The 15,422-nt window shown below is 41.3% G+C and overlaps 1 protein-coding gene across 3 annotated transcripts in view; it reads right to left on the bottom strand.

Moving 5' to 3' along the window:
* Positions 1-15,422, bottom strand: part of USP22 (ubiquitin specific peptidase 22) — a 205,709-nt gene that overhangs the window by 20,857 nt on the left and 169,430 nt on the right. For all 3 annotated transcript variants that reach the window (XM_075899711.1, XM_075899712.1, XM_014575259.3), the window contains one exon: positions 11,428-11,575. In XM_075899711.1, the coding sequence (XP_075755826.1) occupies positions 11,428-11,575 (148 nt within the window). The remainder of the gene's footprint in view (positions 1-11,427; positions 11,576-15,422) is intronic.

Here is a 15,422-nt window from a genome sequence, read left to right as displayed (position 1 = left end):
GGCCATCGAGTGGCATATACAGTGGAATAAATGGGCAACCTTTGTCGCAGAAGCAGTAAGTTCCACTCAGGTTTAGCACACAAGCGTCTATTATTTTCTTAAATTAATTCAGAGGACAGATTATGCAGAGATGAAGATAATGACTATTTTTAACAATGCTTCCTTAATCAGCTTCCCAGAACAAAAGACTAAGGTTGTGTTAAGGCTCCATTAACCTTCAATCTGGTACCTATACCCTGGCCTTTCATAAACACTGTCCTTGAGTTCTGAAGTTTTCATCAGTAAAAAAAAACAAAATGCAAGGTACTCTAGGCTCCCAGAGAGCATTAGGTAAAGTCCTGTCTGCTTCAAGCTTATTCATGGAGAGACTGAAGCCTCTCTGCTTTCCATTAGGTGAAAGCGCATATCCACCTTCTAAGCACTGCTGCCAAAAACATGTGCGCTGGAGGCACAGCAGTTTGCTTTATGACTGTGACCCTAATGGAATTAACTGAATGCAGCAATCACAAAGGTTTGGTCAAACAATCACAATGCAGTTCTGATGACCAAGAACTCCAAACTACAAATCTCTGCTCTGATACACATTCTTTTTCTAGCTTTGGAAAGTCTTAGCCTCTGTGCCTCAGTTTCCCTATTACTAGAAAACAGAGGTTCTCAAACTTTTTGGGCTCCAGAGCCCTTTACATGCATAAAAATTTACACGGAGCCCCAGCGGTCCACTGATTGTATGTGTTGTACCTATCGATGTTTCCAGTTTGTCAACCTCGCAGAGCTCCTGGAGATGTCTCATGGAGCCCTGGGGCTCTGCAGAGCACAGTTTGAGAAACACTGTACTAGAAAGAAGATAATACATTTACTTTTCTACCTTACAAGCTTGTTGTGAGGATGAATCCAAGTCTGCAAACTCCTTATCCTACATTTACAGTGGAGTTTTTGTTGCTGTTGAAACACCACCACCAGACATGGGCGAGTCAGTTCATACCAGCTGGGAACTAGTTCCTAAAGTAAGTTTTGAAAAATCTTTCAAAATCCTAATGTAACAGAGGGGGCTAGCACAGCTAATATTAAGTTTCTGTCAGGTTTCCCTGTATCTACCCAGTTAAAAAAAAGTGCAAACATTAAAGATTAGTTTAGACTATATTTTAGTTTTAGAAATGAAATACTAAGGAGGCCTAGTCCTCATTTCTCAACACAGCTATTTTAAAAACAATCTTTCCATCACTATGACAAAAGAGCAATTTAAAAGCACACAAAAGAAGAAAAAATTCGTCACATTTAAGGTACTTTATTTTAGGTTTGGCTGTTTACAATAAGCTAATAGCAACACATTTTTAAACTGAAGCTATGGAGAATTATTGAAAATATAAATGGATTTACTGAAGCCTTGTCTACAATACTTACCAGGAGATCTGTGCTGAGGGGATCAATCTCCTGGGGGGGGGGGGGAGAGGGGAAGGGAAGGTTACCCACTAAATCATGCTGCCATGGACTTCAGTACTCCAAGAGGAATGAAAAGAGTAAGGGGAGTGAATAGGAGAGTTTCTCCCATCAACCTCCCACAGTGGAGATTCCACAGGAACTCAAACTAAGATATGTAAACTCCATCTACGCTATTCACATAGCTGGAGTTGCATACCTTAGTTCAGGGGTCAGCAACCTACGGCTCAGTGGGGAAACAAATTAAGGAAATATAAATGTCCGGTATTTTCTAAATAAGATGTAATGTAGATTGTGATGTAATGTCAAGTGTTTCTGGTATTTTTATTGAAACCTACTTGCAGCCCCCTGCAAAACTGGAGTGCCAGCACCGGCTTCTTGCCGTGCGGAGGGTGGGAGGGGGGAGAGAGAATGACCCAAGGCTCCATGCTGGATCTGGCTTGTGGGGAAGAAGTGGAGCCAGGAATGAAATCTGGCCAATGGGAGCAGCAGGAGGCCGAGTCTGGAAGCGTGCAGGGCACAAAAGCAAGTAAGTGGCCTCCTCACACACTCCCTCCACTGAGACCCTGCACCCCCAGCCCGCTCCTGCACCCTCCCCCCTGGCCAGACACCTACTCTCCACCCTGCTCCTGCACCCTCCCTTATTCCTGCACCTCCACCCTGGCCGGACACCCTGCCGCCAACCTGCTCCTGCACCCTCTCCCCGGCCTGAAACCCTAACCCCCAGCTTGCTCCTGCCCCCTCCTCCTGGCCAGATACCCTACTCCTAGCCTGCTCCTGCATCCTCTCTTCCCCTCAGACCTCACATCCTCACCTCCTCCTGCACCCCACCTTCCCCCACATCCTGCACCCCCATCCCTATCCCACTTACTGGTAGCCCTGTCCCACACACAAAGCTCCTCATTTTTGGCCCCACCCCAGAGTGTAGGGGAGCACAAGGGGAGTGAGTTGGGGACCACACCAGTGAAGTTTGGTTTTTTTTTGGGAGGGTGTTTTTTGTTTTGTTTCTCATTTGTATGGTCCCCGACTGATTTTTCTTGGCTCAGTGACCCCGACCCAAAAAAGGTTCCCCACCCCTGCCACAAATAAAGATAATGTTGAAACGTTTTGTATTGGACATCATATTTTACTTTATTTAAAATGAAGCCTGGCCAACAAGGCCCAGTTGGGGCTCAACCCCCATCTGTCCGCAGTGTCCTGTCCCTGTCCCTGATCCTGGGGCAGGCCCCACAGTCCAGCCACTACTGCCTGGGTGCAGCAGCCCAGCCCCAGACTGGTAAGGTAATCCAGCCAAAGCCCCCCCCCCCCATACTCTATTTCCCACCCCAAGTGCTCTGCCCTGCTTCCTGCACCTTCCACATACCCCATTCTCCTGCCCTGAGATCTGATCCATCCCAACCCTGACTCCTGAACCTTCATATCCACAAACTGAACCACCAGCAGCAGAAGTCCCATTAACTAAAATCTGTGAGTACAATGTTTCCTTTATGCTATTATTAATCATGTCAATTATCACTAAAATTAAGTTGTATGTTTTCAGTCATGCAAATGGATAGTCTCATACTGGCTCTTTGTTAACCATTTGTTCTGAACTTTGATGTAGTTTGGAAAGGTTGCCGACCCCCGCATTAGTTTGACATTGCCCCCGGTGTATACCTACCCTGACAAAGTTCCATCTTGTGTTAACATGAAATAAATGAGATGAGTGAGAACTACATAGCTGCACTGAGGTATTTTAGGTCATCATATCCTAAATGGTTCAGAGAAGCTCTCAGAAATTCTATAGCTTCTTGCCTTGCAAGGACCACCGGCCACTAAAATATACTCAGGAATCATTTGCAAGAAAGAAACAAATGGCTTAAATAACTAACTTTTTTTAAAGTTAGTTGCACATACAATAACAATCTAGTTTTAGCGTTTGTTTTAGAACAAAGCACTCTCAGCTGAAAGTGGCTTCCACCCCAACCATGGGAATTTTATGAACAAAGTCCCACCATGAGGACTTCCAAAATACAGGTTTCAGTTAACATCCTCTTGAACCTAAGCCCTTCAGCATTTTTAAAAGGTTTAAGTCATGCTCAAAGTTTGTCAACCTAATCAATTCTTAAAGAATGTTCATCTTTATAAAAGGCCATTAATAGTTTGTAAGACTACACATGGATTTTATTAATGATCTGAAGATATTTTATCTTTATTTTTAAATTTACATTTCAATTCCCTTTAAAGACACATACAGATAATTACGTCACTATAATCCAAACATCTGAAATTGATTTTCTCCCCTTTGCTTGTTTTGGAGCGGGGAGAAACAGGCTCTATACATTTTCATTGGCTCTCAGGTAATGTCCCTGCTGCATACTTTAATAGACAGCCATTTCTAACCACAGGAGAATAAGAATGCTCCCTTTTCAATTACATAAGTCAATTAGGCTCAGTGATGAGGGGGTCTCAAAAGAATATCCTGCAAGCTTGTTCACAGCTAAACAGAAGGGCATTACCCATTCACATTATTTCCCATGACATCTGGTTAGAAAGAAGGAAAAAATAATAGCACCACCTCCTCGCACTTGGCTATAGATATTATATGTACTAGCTGCTGCAACTGATTGTGTTGTTGTAGTTAAGGTTGTATTCAGCGTATTTATCATATCATATGGTAAACTCTATTTGCACAGGTTTATGCAATAACCATAACAAACAACAGTAGGTACAACAGCGATTTCTTGTAAAAGAAATCAGCCACAGTAGGTAAGAGGTTTATTTAAAATAAAAACACCTCATGACTGCTTGAATAAATGCACATGCAAATTACACTGATTAAATCATAAAGGTGTCCCCCACCAATGTTAAACAGCTTGGATTTAGATTAAATGTAAACATTCTATAATCACTAACAGTGTAATTGTTTCTTTAATTTGGAAAACAGAGAACAGTTACAGTTCACCAGTAGTAGCAGTTCCTTTAAGTATATTTGATGTTCCTTCACAAACATACTAGATATATTGATAGAAAAAACAAAGCAAATATCTGCAAGCATTATAGTAGTATTTGCATGTTATATTTCTCCAGAATGTGGCACTTCTTTAAAGGTTTCATGATGCTTTGTCTCACAACCTTCGATTTTTTATTTTTTACCAAAAAAGGGACACATCAGAAATTAATACTCCAGCTTAACTTCAGTAACATGTGCTATGAACAGATGCTTGTTCCATAACTCTGTCGAAAAGCTACAGTCTCACAAGCTGGTAGTACTGAGTGAAATTTATAAGAAATGTAGAAGCCTAGAAGTTGAGCAAATTTCTCCCTCTTGGTCACAAGAACTGGACAGTCAAGAAGAATGCGACAGTAGTGCATTCCAATCTGCAAATCCAGATTTGCTATATGTCACTAAGAATCCAAACTTCTTGGCTATGTGGCAAACTTTGTAAGAGACAGGTTGCTGATATTTTCTCCTGATTCGGAAGAAGCTATTATATAACACTAGGCTGAACATCAGACTTGTCAATTTTGACAATGGCTCTTAAAAATGACTGGCCTACTAATATCTAAGCAGTAATGGTTTTTTAATTTAATTTTTGTATGAGGCATTCTATTGCACTTTGAAAATGCAACTACTGTAATGGTGACCAGCTTTTGTTCCTTGTTCAATCTGCTCAGTTTGTTGTAGGCCATCCGATAGCTCATTACGTCCTCCTTTTTAGTGACTCAGGCATGCGATCTGCTGCTCCCAGTTTGTGCCTGTGCTGCTCTTTGCTACTTGGTTGGAGGTGTCCTTGCAACAAGAAAAGTCAATCAGTGGGAGCTTTCTTCTAATAGGCAAGCCTGAATTTCAACCTTTAATTGTGGTCTTGCATGTAAGGGCTGGTCTACGTATGGAACTATTCTAGTATAACTCCACATGTGGACTCCCTTATTCTGGGATTAAGAAATATACACCTGAATTTATTTCAGACTAACTATTATGCTTTAGATTCACACCCTACCTTACTCTGACTTAACTTTCAAGTGCAGCCAAGACCTAAAGAAGAAAGGATAATTTGTACATATTTAGTTTCTCTGAGTTCTGCTATACCAGGGTTACTCAACATGCAGCCCGTGGTCTGTTTCTGTGCGGCCTGTGGTGCAGTTTGAATTTATGTGGGGCTCAACATGCAGTCTGCAGGTGAGAGCCAAAACAAAAAAGTAGTGAATATAATGGTATTCTGTTGATATGCGTTTTAGTAGTTAAATTCCTAGACTGTCATTGCTCATTAAAAGTGCTGTCATATGGGAGGAAATCAGGTAAATATTGCATTTTATTCATTTCAGCAGAACTGACTTAAATGGAGCCAGCATGTTGTGTAGTCTTGCCTTAATCTTTGTATTCATGCCCGTCAGTGTGAAATAAGCTATTTACATATATTTGCATATATATTTGCATGTATATGCAACCACACTTAAGTTGTGGCCCTTGGCATGTGCTGTGCGTATCATTGTGGCCCCCAAGGCTTCCAAAGTTGAGTAGCCCTGTGCTATACCATTTCTGGGATACATCCCCAGAAAAGTGTTCAGATGTTACCAACTCCGTTTTTCAGGGGGGCTTGTAGGATGGGTACTCTTGGGGGTTGATTTCTTTCAGAGAAGGGGTAATTAAGTTTAGAATGATATTACCTAAAAGCTAACGGTACAATTTTCAGGCAAAGCAGCATTATATATTTTTATTTTTCTCTAATACAACTGTAGACATTTGCAAATTCCAGAGAATCCCACATCAAATACTGGGATGAGAAATGGTAAACAATGCCTTTACATATGGTTTACTAACTAACTGTATAAAAACATATGACATTAAGGTAAAATAGCTGCCTTACACATTTTCTATACCTTCTTTAGTTCAGCTCAAGTCTTCAAGGTCTACAAATGAATCTGTCATATATGGTTATCTGGAGGTCAAAGTCTGAAATGCATCATCTTAAGACACATGCCAATGGGTAGACTAATATATAGTTTACTCCTCCACCAAATAAAGTACAAGGTGGGAAAAGGGACCAAGCTCTCCCAGCTAGCCTGAGGCAGTCTGAGCTTTCAATTCACTTGATCTGTTGAGATAAGATCCAATGAGGAACGAGCCTGAACATCATCAGCAAGCAAGGTGGTGAAAGTGGCCCACCAATACCCAGATATGACAATGCATAATAACTTAACCATTAAAATTACCCTGGCTAGTGATGCCTGGCACACATGTGGACACAAAGTGCATTGCCATTAACCCACATGATCTGGCTGAGAACATTTAAGATTTTTTTAATACTACGGAGAGAATTTAAACAACGTACCACTGAAACGTCAGGTAAGGGTCAGTGCCACCATGAAGCTACTGGATTACCTGTTTTCAAGGCAGAGCAGTATATATTTTGTAGTAGAGGAAAGGAAGAGTAGTAATAAAAAAAAATATGACGATTCTTCCTCCCAAGAGGCGCTCCTATCCATCCTTTTGGCTGGAAAGAGTTCAGTCTTGCTCTCTCCCCAACACATGAATGCTACTTTTTGGATTGGCCCATCGGAAAGGAATAGCATACAAGACAGGGGTGCTACTCAAGTGGGCCTGATTCTCAGTCACCGGGCCTACCGATGGGCAGGGGAGGGAGAACAGGGGCAGTTGCTCCAGGGCCCAGCAAGTCAAAGGAACCTGGGGCTCCTGGCTGCCGCTGCTACTTTAAATAACCACTGGAGCACTGTGCTGCATGCACTGGGTGGCTCTGAGGGCTGGAGGGACTGGCAAGGCATGCTCCGAGTAGCATGGAGCACCGGCTCCCCCACCTTGCCTCTTTTGCCTGATGCTCCATCCCTTCCATGAGCACGGAGCAGCCCCCCCTTGCCCTGGGATCTGCACAGGCTGTTGATGCCCCTCTCACTGCACGGCTATTTCGAAATACTAGAAGTATCCCGAAATAGCTACCCCACATCTTAACAAGCCGCATGTTATTTTGAAATATTTCAGCATCCCTGTTAACCCTTATTCCACAAGGGTTAAGGGATGTCTCAAAATAGTGCATTATTTTGAAATTTGGCATTGTGTAAACGTGCCAAATTCCAAATTTCAAAATAGAATCGAAATAAGATATGCAATTTGCATAGTGCAAGTTACATATCTTATTTTGAGTTTAGGATGCTGTGTAGACATACCCTTAGTTACTCTAAGGTACTTTTATGCTACTCCAGCAGCAGAAGGGAGCTTTAAAATGGGGGAAAAACAGACCCCTGAGAATACTCCTGCTTAAAGGTCCTTCCTAGCCAGTGCAGAGTTGGCATAAAGGCTCTATACAAGCCCAGATCCCTGACATGGGTAAGTGAATCAGGAGCATGGCGGTAAATTATTCTGTTTCCAAGAACATTAAGGGCCTATGGGAAACAAAGCATAAATTAAAACAGCTCAGAGCAGGAATGTTAATTAACGTGTATTTGTATAAACGCGTAACTGCTAGTTTTTTTAGTGGTTACATGTTTACACGTGGGGGAGGGGCCAGGAGGGAGCTGGTGCTTGTGGGGCAGCAATGCAGTGGTTAGGTGGCTCCGCGGGAGCCGATATGTGTGGGTAGCCGGCTTTAGAGTCACTTCCTGCAGGTAGTGTCTCCCCCTGCACCGTGCTGCTCTTTCTGTAGGAGGCAGCAAGTGGAGAGGCAGGCTGCTCTGTGGAACTGGCACGTGCAGAAAGCCAGTTTAAAAGCTGGCTCTCCTCCCACCCCCGCTGTCTCTGATATAGTGAGTGTAGTCATTAGAATTAACCAATAACCCCAGGCTTATCAGTTAATCGTGTAAACAACTACATGCTAACATCCCTATTTCAGACTTTTTCTGTCTTCTATCAGGGATCTGGCAGGCTTCTGCATAGCTTTAGAATATGTAGTTTTTAGCCAGATAACTGCACGCTTTCATTATTCTCCTTCCCACTTAAAGTGGAGAGAAAGAGTAACTTAAAATCAGTGCCTCTCTTCAGGTTGGGGCCCAAACAAATCCACACTGGTCAGCACACTTTTCCTGAAGACCAGCAGGCTGGCCTAGATATGGACCTTTAGCTGCTTTGGTGTGTACTGGGACTGAAACAGGGCTGTAACTTTTAATTTTGACTTGCACTAAATATTGGTGGCCTATAGTTTACTATTCAGGTTCAAAATGGGTTGGAGCCATAAGATTCCCAAACATCCCTCTGACCTCAGGATGAAACCAAGAGAGCTCTAAGAAGCTGGGAAGAGAGTAGGATAAGTAGGGTTGCCAGGTGTCCAGTTTTTGCCCAGAAAGTCAAAACAGAAAATACTGGACATGTTTGGTATTTTTTGTGAAAGTATCTGGCAACTCTAAGGATAAGAGAGAAAAGGTTAATTTACACCAGATAGCTCCACCACCCCTTGCTGTAGTTATTGAGTGATTCTGCAGCTTTCAGCACAAAGGCACCAAGACACTGGGGATTCCAAATTGATGGTCAGTAGTGACAAAAGGATACCCAGCAGCAGAGGCTCCTGAATAAAATGTAGTTTGGTGATATCTGAGGAAGTTTTCTATGGAACTAGAAGGCTCTAAAGCTCTGTCTATCCAATAAACTGAATGTGTACTACTGGCACAGGAGGAATACTTGATTAGTACAGTATCTCACTAGCAGCGGTATCTTATGAGTACATGTTGAACCTCTCTGGTTGGGACTCTTGCTGGCTAGACCAGAGAGCCCCTGGACCAGAGAGCCCCAGGGCTGGCCGCAGACCTGGGAGCCTGGCAATCTATTGACAGACCCTGTGGTCTGTCAGCAGAGGGGTCGACCATCCCTGGTCTGGAAAACTCCCTCCTCTGGGACTGGGCAGGTTCTGAGGTTGCTGGACCGGGGAGGTCCAACCTGTACATAAATTTATACAACCAGGTAGGCTTTCATATTACAAAGCTAAATAACATATTTCACATTAAATAACTAAACAACCGATTTCCTCCCGAAACAGGTTAAAATGTGTCCACGCTAGCATCCTGGTTTGTGCAGGGACTCAAATAGTTCAACCACCACCTGACTATACCATTTATCTTTCAAATGATGCCGTCTACAAACCTATACCATCCCACAAGATTGCCTCCATTTCTGCAGAAATTGAGCTTTAAAAACCTTCTGACTGTAAAGATATCATAACCCTGTCATCTGCATTCAACCATTTACAGCATTACTTTCAACTACCTGCCTGGATGTCACCAAATCTTGGTGTAGCTGTTACACAGGACTGACCTAAAGGTAGCACTGGACAACTTAGTAAAATGTGAAGTGTAGTTGGAACCTTACCGAGAACTCGAAAAAGCTCAAGAGAGATGTGAAATGTTCCCACATTCATATGAAGGAAATACTGGCTCTGAAGCCTAATACTTTAAATATCCTCTGATACCACTGAGCATTGTAGCAGAGCTGTGCAGCCACTGTACTTCACTGTTTGGTCAGATGTCACAGAAATCAGAAAGGGAAAACTGTGATGGGTTGACCTGATGAAGAGGTTCTAGCACGGGTGAGGGAACCTTCTGGAAGGCTTATTCTAGAGCTAATTTTGTAAGGTTTATCACATAAGTAGTAGCTTTAAGTAACATACCTGACTCTCAGCTGACAATATTTTCAGATACTTTTTAATATTAAACTTCAAAAGAGTGTAGGGACCTTTGTTTTCAGCTGCAAGCTTTCATTATAATTTCAGGGAGAAAGCTACCATTCTCACTTAGACTTGTCAATAAAAGCCCAAGAAACAAAGTGGCTTGTAGGTAACAGAAGATGTGTCAAGATGCAGACTTAAGTCTGCAGACTGTTTCTTCAGCAAAAGCATAAAATGAGAGGCCAAAGTCCAGATACAACTTTGTAAGCAATAGATTCTAATGCTAGCTCCATGAAACGTACTAAACTTCTATAAATTGCCACCAAATGACAGATATCCAGAATTATAAAAGAAGGCTGCTACTTTTACATGCACACAGAAACATTCTCTTTTTCAAGTACTTCTCTTTGTGAAGAGACCTTCTCTATTATGAATTTGAACAAATACATTCACTATAATTACCCAGGATATTCAAACTTGCATTCCGTAATTATGCAAGGGTAGAAGTCAGACATTAGGAAGTTTCAGGGAAGCTGTAGTATTCTTCCCTTTAATAGCCCTTCTTTTGTAAACATCAAAACTCATTTTAGGTGTTTTGAACAAGTAGTGGTTAAACCTACAGTGCTCTACAACTTAAAAAATAACAGAATCTAGCATTTAAAGCAGCAGCATATTGTTTTAAGAATAACACCTCATGTATCTAAATACAATGAGTGACATTGTAGTATAGTTTATATAGTATATAGTTTAGCTAATTGGGGGATAAACAAGGTTACCTATATAGTATATTCTCTTCAATTCATAGATTTTTGTATCTTAACACTCTCTTAAAATCTTGTTAGTTCACCTTTAAAAATGTGCTAATGAACATCTGTACCATTAAAAACTTGGCTACTTTATAACTTTAATAAGATTGAGAGACAATGTATCAAGACTTAATCATTTTGAAGTAAAGGTTCCATTTGGTCTTTCATTTATAACGCTGTGAAGATGCGGTGTACCACGAATAAAGTACAGTAATATTTAAGCAAAACAGTCTTGGACACTTACTTGGCCTCCTTTTGTGTGTTTAGTCAGTACTTCACTGATGCACTGAGTAAGAGTTTAAAATACCTCAAGTATAAATAGAATTTGGATGGCAATTTAAATGACAAGATACTGACTCACATAACCAATAGGAAAAGGGCAAGCTCGTGACTCAAACCAGTATGTGCGCGCACTCTCTCTAAACGTGGGTATTCTTTGATAGATGTACGAGAGAAAGCCAAAAACACATTTAAAAAGGAATTTTCTAAATAGGGAAAATACTGTGTGGAAGACCATTTACTCCACTGAAAAAGAGACCTCTACAGTTTTTTGATTCACTATTCCTTGTGGATTGACGTGCTAGTACAAGCCTTACCTTTGCAGTGTCTGTGTAGCACATCTAATGCAGCAATGAGGAACTCGTGTGCATCCTGTTGCTCGTACCCTGCTAAATGCCGTGCATGCGTCCATACCAGGTGCAATAACCTATATGGAATGTGAGGAGATCGGTGCCCAGAGTAAAACTGCTCAAAGCAAAGAAAAGGACATGATTGTTAACATGGTACAGTGTCTCTGTGCATTTAGCCATAAAAGAATAGGCAATGAAGTTGAACGAAACTGGTTAATTTTGACAATATTATGCTGACATGTTCAGGGTTTTTTGTGTTTAAAACAGATCCTCCCAGGAAGTGGTTTGAGAAAATGAATACACTGGACACATTATTTAAGTTATAGGCACCTTTTATAATTTTCGTTCTTGCAGTTTCTTGTTTTTTGTAGTGATCAGCCTGCCCATTAGGAGGAATGTCATATTGAGCTCAGAAATGAGCAGTACTCAAATCTACCAATAGCACTCTGGAATCTCTAAAAGTGTATTTGCTCTAGGTTGGAGGCATACCCACCCATGTAATGGGTCAACAAGCATATTTGTGCATTATACACTTAGCTAGAATTAGGAAAATACACAACAATGGATACCAATGGAAACAAATGTTTACTATTAACTACCCTCTAGATAGCAATGGCTGGTGAGTAGTGGCTACTGTACACTAAAGGTTTTTATATACAGGGAAATTTACTGGAACACACTTACCAGTATAGCATGAACTGCTGCTAAAGCAACATTAGCTAAACCAGAAAAAAGGGCATTTTTATTTCAGAATAAGTGTTCACATGGGAAGTTACACCAGTATAACTATACTGCTATAGTTAGAGTGATACAGCTTTGCTGGTAAATTTTCCCACATAGATAAGCTCTGTGTCAAGAGTTCCTCCTCGAAACATAAAAGTTCAATTCCAAATTTACTAACTGAAAGTGACATTTCATTTCAAACAAGTGAAAAATGTATCATTACACCTCCCCTGCCCTTTGCAGAAACAATCTCCAGTAAGGATACCCTGCAAGACCATGCTAACTGTTGACAAAAGCTCAGAAGTGACACTACTATCTATATTTGAGATATATTTTCCAACAAAATTCTTCCATCAGAGAAAAAAAAAAAAAAAAGTAGCAATGTGGTTTATTTCATTACAATGGGGAGACAATTTTTTTTATTTCTGGATTTCTCTTTCCTCTTTTTCTTTAAGCTTTTTCACACCAGTTCAATGGCAAAAAACTGTGCTGCAAAGCTGACTACAGGAATTGTAGAGTCTCTTGTGGGGCTAGCTGTAGGTAAACTGTAGTCAAGATTATTTTTTCACTAGCCTTCATTTCTTTATAAAGCACTTCAGGCTTTTTTCAAATGTCTCTGAAAATAAAATTATTTTCTTCCATAAGCCCCTATTTTCTCAACAAGAAACTACACCACTGCTGCCCAACAATGCAAAAAAAGGCCTTCTATAAATAAAAGGATCAATAGGTAACTCTGATGCCAACAAGAATGACACCAGGAGACTGGAGCACTGGAAGGGTAATTGAAATCTGCTGATGCAGCTACTGTTCAACATAATTCAGGCAACTGCAGCAATAAAAGTTCTCTGTTCTGTCACTCCTTGCAATTAGTCTCAGAGCTCTCTGGTCATTTTAAGCAAGAGCACTCTCCATAATTACTCCACTGCAGACAGTAGACCTGCCAGCAGATTTTACATTCTTTAGTGCTTCATTAGGATGAAAGGAATGTAAAAGAAACTCTATCAAATTATTGGCTATTACCATATGGAAACTGTAAACACACCCAATTATTGTACTGTTAAATATACAGTACAAAAGCGTCACTCATACTATATTTAGTAATAGTCTCTATTCCTTTTACTTAATATTTGCTACTTAGGACAAGAATGAGGAAGAATTTGTAAAATGGGGGTGCTGAAAAACTGTCAATCAAAACTGTCAATCTTACTTTCTATATATTTCAGAAATGTGTGTTTGCTTGTCCGTGAGTCCGTCTGTTCAAGAATTCATTCTAAACAGTAAATTTGGTATGTACCCTTCTCTTATCCTAACTTAAAGCAAGGTCAGGGTTTGGTTGTGCCACAATAATGGGATGGACGTGTGTGGAATTAGATTGTCATAAAATGGAAAGGAACGGATCTGGCAGGACGCAGTTATACGGCAGAATGACCAAAGGAACGCAGCAAAGGGCGAGAGACAGGGCAGCTATAACCCCACTGGGCCAGCAGGAGGCAAGGGTGCAGAAAAGGATAGCTATCAGGGGTGCGAAAACTTTTTTTGGGTTAGGGGCCTCTTACCCATAGAAAAATCAGTTGGGGGCTGCACACAAGTAAGAAGCAAAAAAAACCCACCCAAAAACAAACAAACAAAAAAAAACCCCTCAAAACCCTCACCGACAGGGCCCCCAACTGAGAAGGAAACAGATGCTCTCTACATCCCCTTCACATATCAGATCCTAGCGGGGCACAAGCTAGTAGATTTTGTTTGCTCCGCCCTGTGGTGAGGCAGTAGGGGGTGGGCAGGCTGGAGTGTCAGCATGGGCTTCCCAATGCTGTGGGGAGAGCCCTGAGCCTCAGGGGCTGGATCCAGGCAAGCTGGGGGCGGAATCTGGCTCCTGAGCCTGAGGTTCCCTACCCCTGTACTATATATTCAGAGAGTTTGTCTCCTTGTGTATCTGTCTGTTTCCCAGGTAGGGGGCATACCCCCTCCCCCAGCTGTGCCTGCTGGAGCTGAAGCAGCCATGAACTGGTACTTCTCACCTGGCCCCAAGCTGCTGTAGTGACAGAGGGCTGGGTTTGTTGTCTCTCCCCAGGGCAGCCTGCATAGTGAACCCTTTATCCACAACCCAACCCCAGTACAGTGATTTCAATGAAGAAAAACAAACTTATTTGATTTAAGGACCGAGCAACGCCAGGTAAATCTTCTAGTCCTCTATATAGTATAAAGCACTTCAAGCTGCAAGAACAATAGAGCCCCTGCACACCTAGTTCCAGGTACTATGTGCAACATAGAGCCTAGAAGGATCAGACTAATGGCATATTCTACTGTGCTGTGTGTACGTACACACACACACACACACACACACACACACACACACACCACACCACACGGCAAAACATTGTCCCCATATTAACTGGATCTTTCCCAATTTACAAAGACCATTGTGTCCTGTTACATGTTGAGAAAAGGAAACATAGTTGCGAGTTCACTGGAATATAATTTGTGTGCGCATAACTCAGTGCTAAAAGACTCTCACTATGGGAAGACTATTAAATCTTTCATCAATAAGTATTAGCACTATTGTATATTTAATATTCAGCATTTAAAATTTTTGTTTTCTCAACACATATTGTTAATGATAACTGCTGTAAGGATCTCTAAGTGCTTTAAGTGTTTCGGGAAACCCCACCTCAAAACAGAAATGGAAAAGTTACTTTGCTACATACAAAACACATGCAGAAATCTAGTCCCAGAATTCAGACACTTCAAAGAGCTAAATGAGCTTACCAGGTACAAGGGCATGCTAATAAGCAACATGGATTTCTTGTGCACTTTTGAAGGCGACTAGCAAAAATGCTAGGTTATGTCTTTTTTGCCTCTTTGTGTTGTATAAAATGGCATGAAAGATTTTCAGTTTTTTCCAAAAATTTGCTTGTTTGTTCTCTTTGAAATATCAATAATGTCAAGTCTGGTCTTCCTTAGTTTTACTGGAGAACGCTTTGGGGGTCTGAGATATGAGTACTGTGAGCCTTCCACAGACTGTAAATCACAGTGTAGCAGTGCACAACCCTTAACAGAGACATCTATTTCTTCCAATTGTTATCAGGAAATTTTAGTTACAACAACCAAAGCTAACGCACCATTTTCAGACATCTGATTAAATGTTGCAACCCATCTGAAATCAGGTTTGGTTTCCTTGATACTGAAATGGAATGCTAATAGTCCTTTAGTAATATATGGACTCTTCTAAAGTAGGAATT

The sequence above is a fragment of the Pelodiscus sinensis genome, chromosome 16, assembly GCF_049634645.1.
Source record: "Pelodiscus sinensis isolate JC-2024 chromosome 16, ASM4963464v1, whole genome shotgun sequence".
NCBI classification, from domain to species: domain Eukaryota; kingdom Metazoa; phylum Chordata; order Testudines; family Trionychidae; genus Pelodiscus; species Pelodiscus sinensis.
The sequence above is the reverse complement of the archived record's forward strand: the minus strand, read 5'-3'. Positions and strand labels throughout refer to the sequence as shown.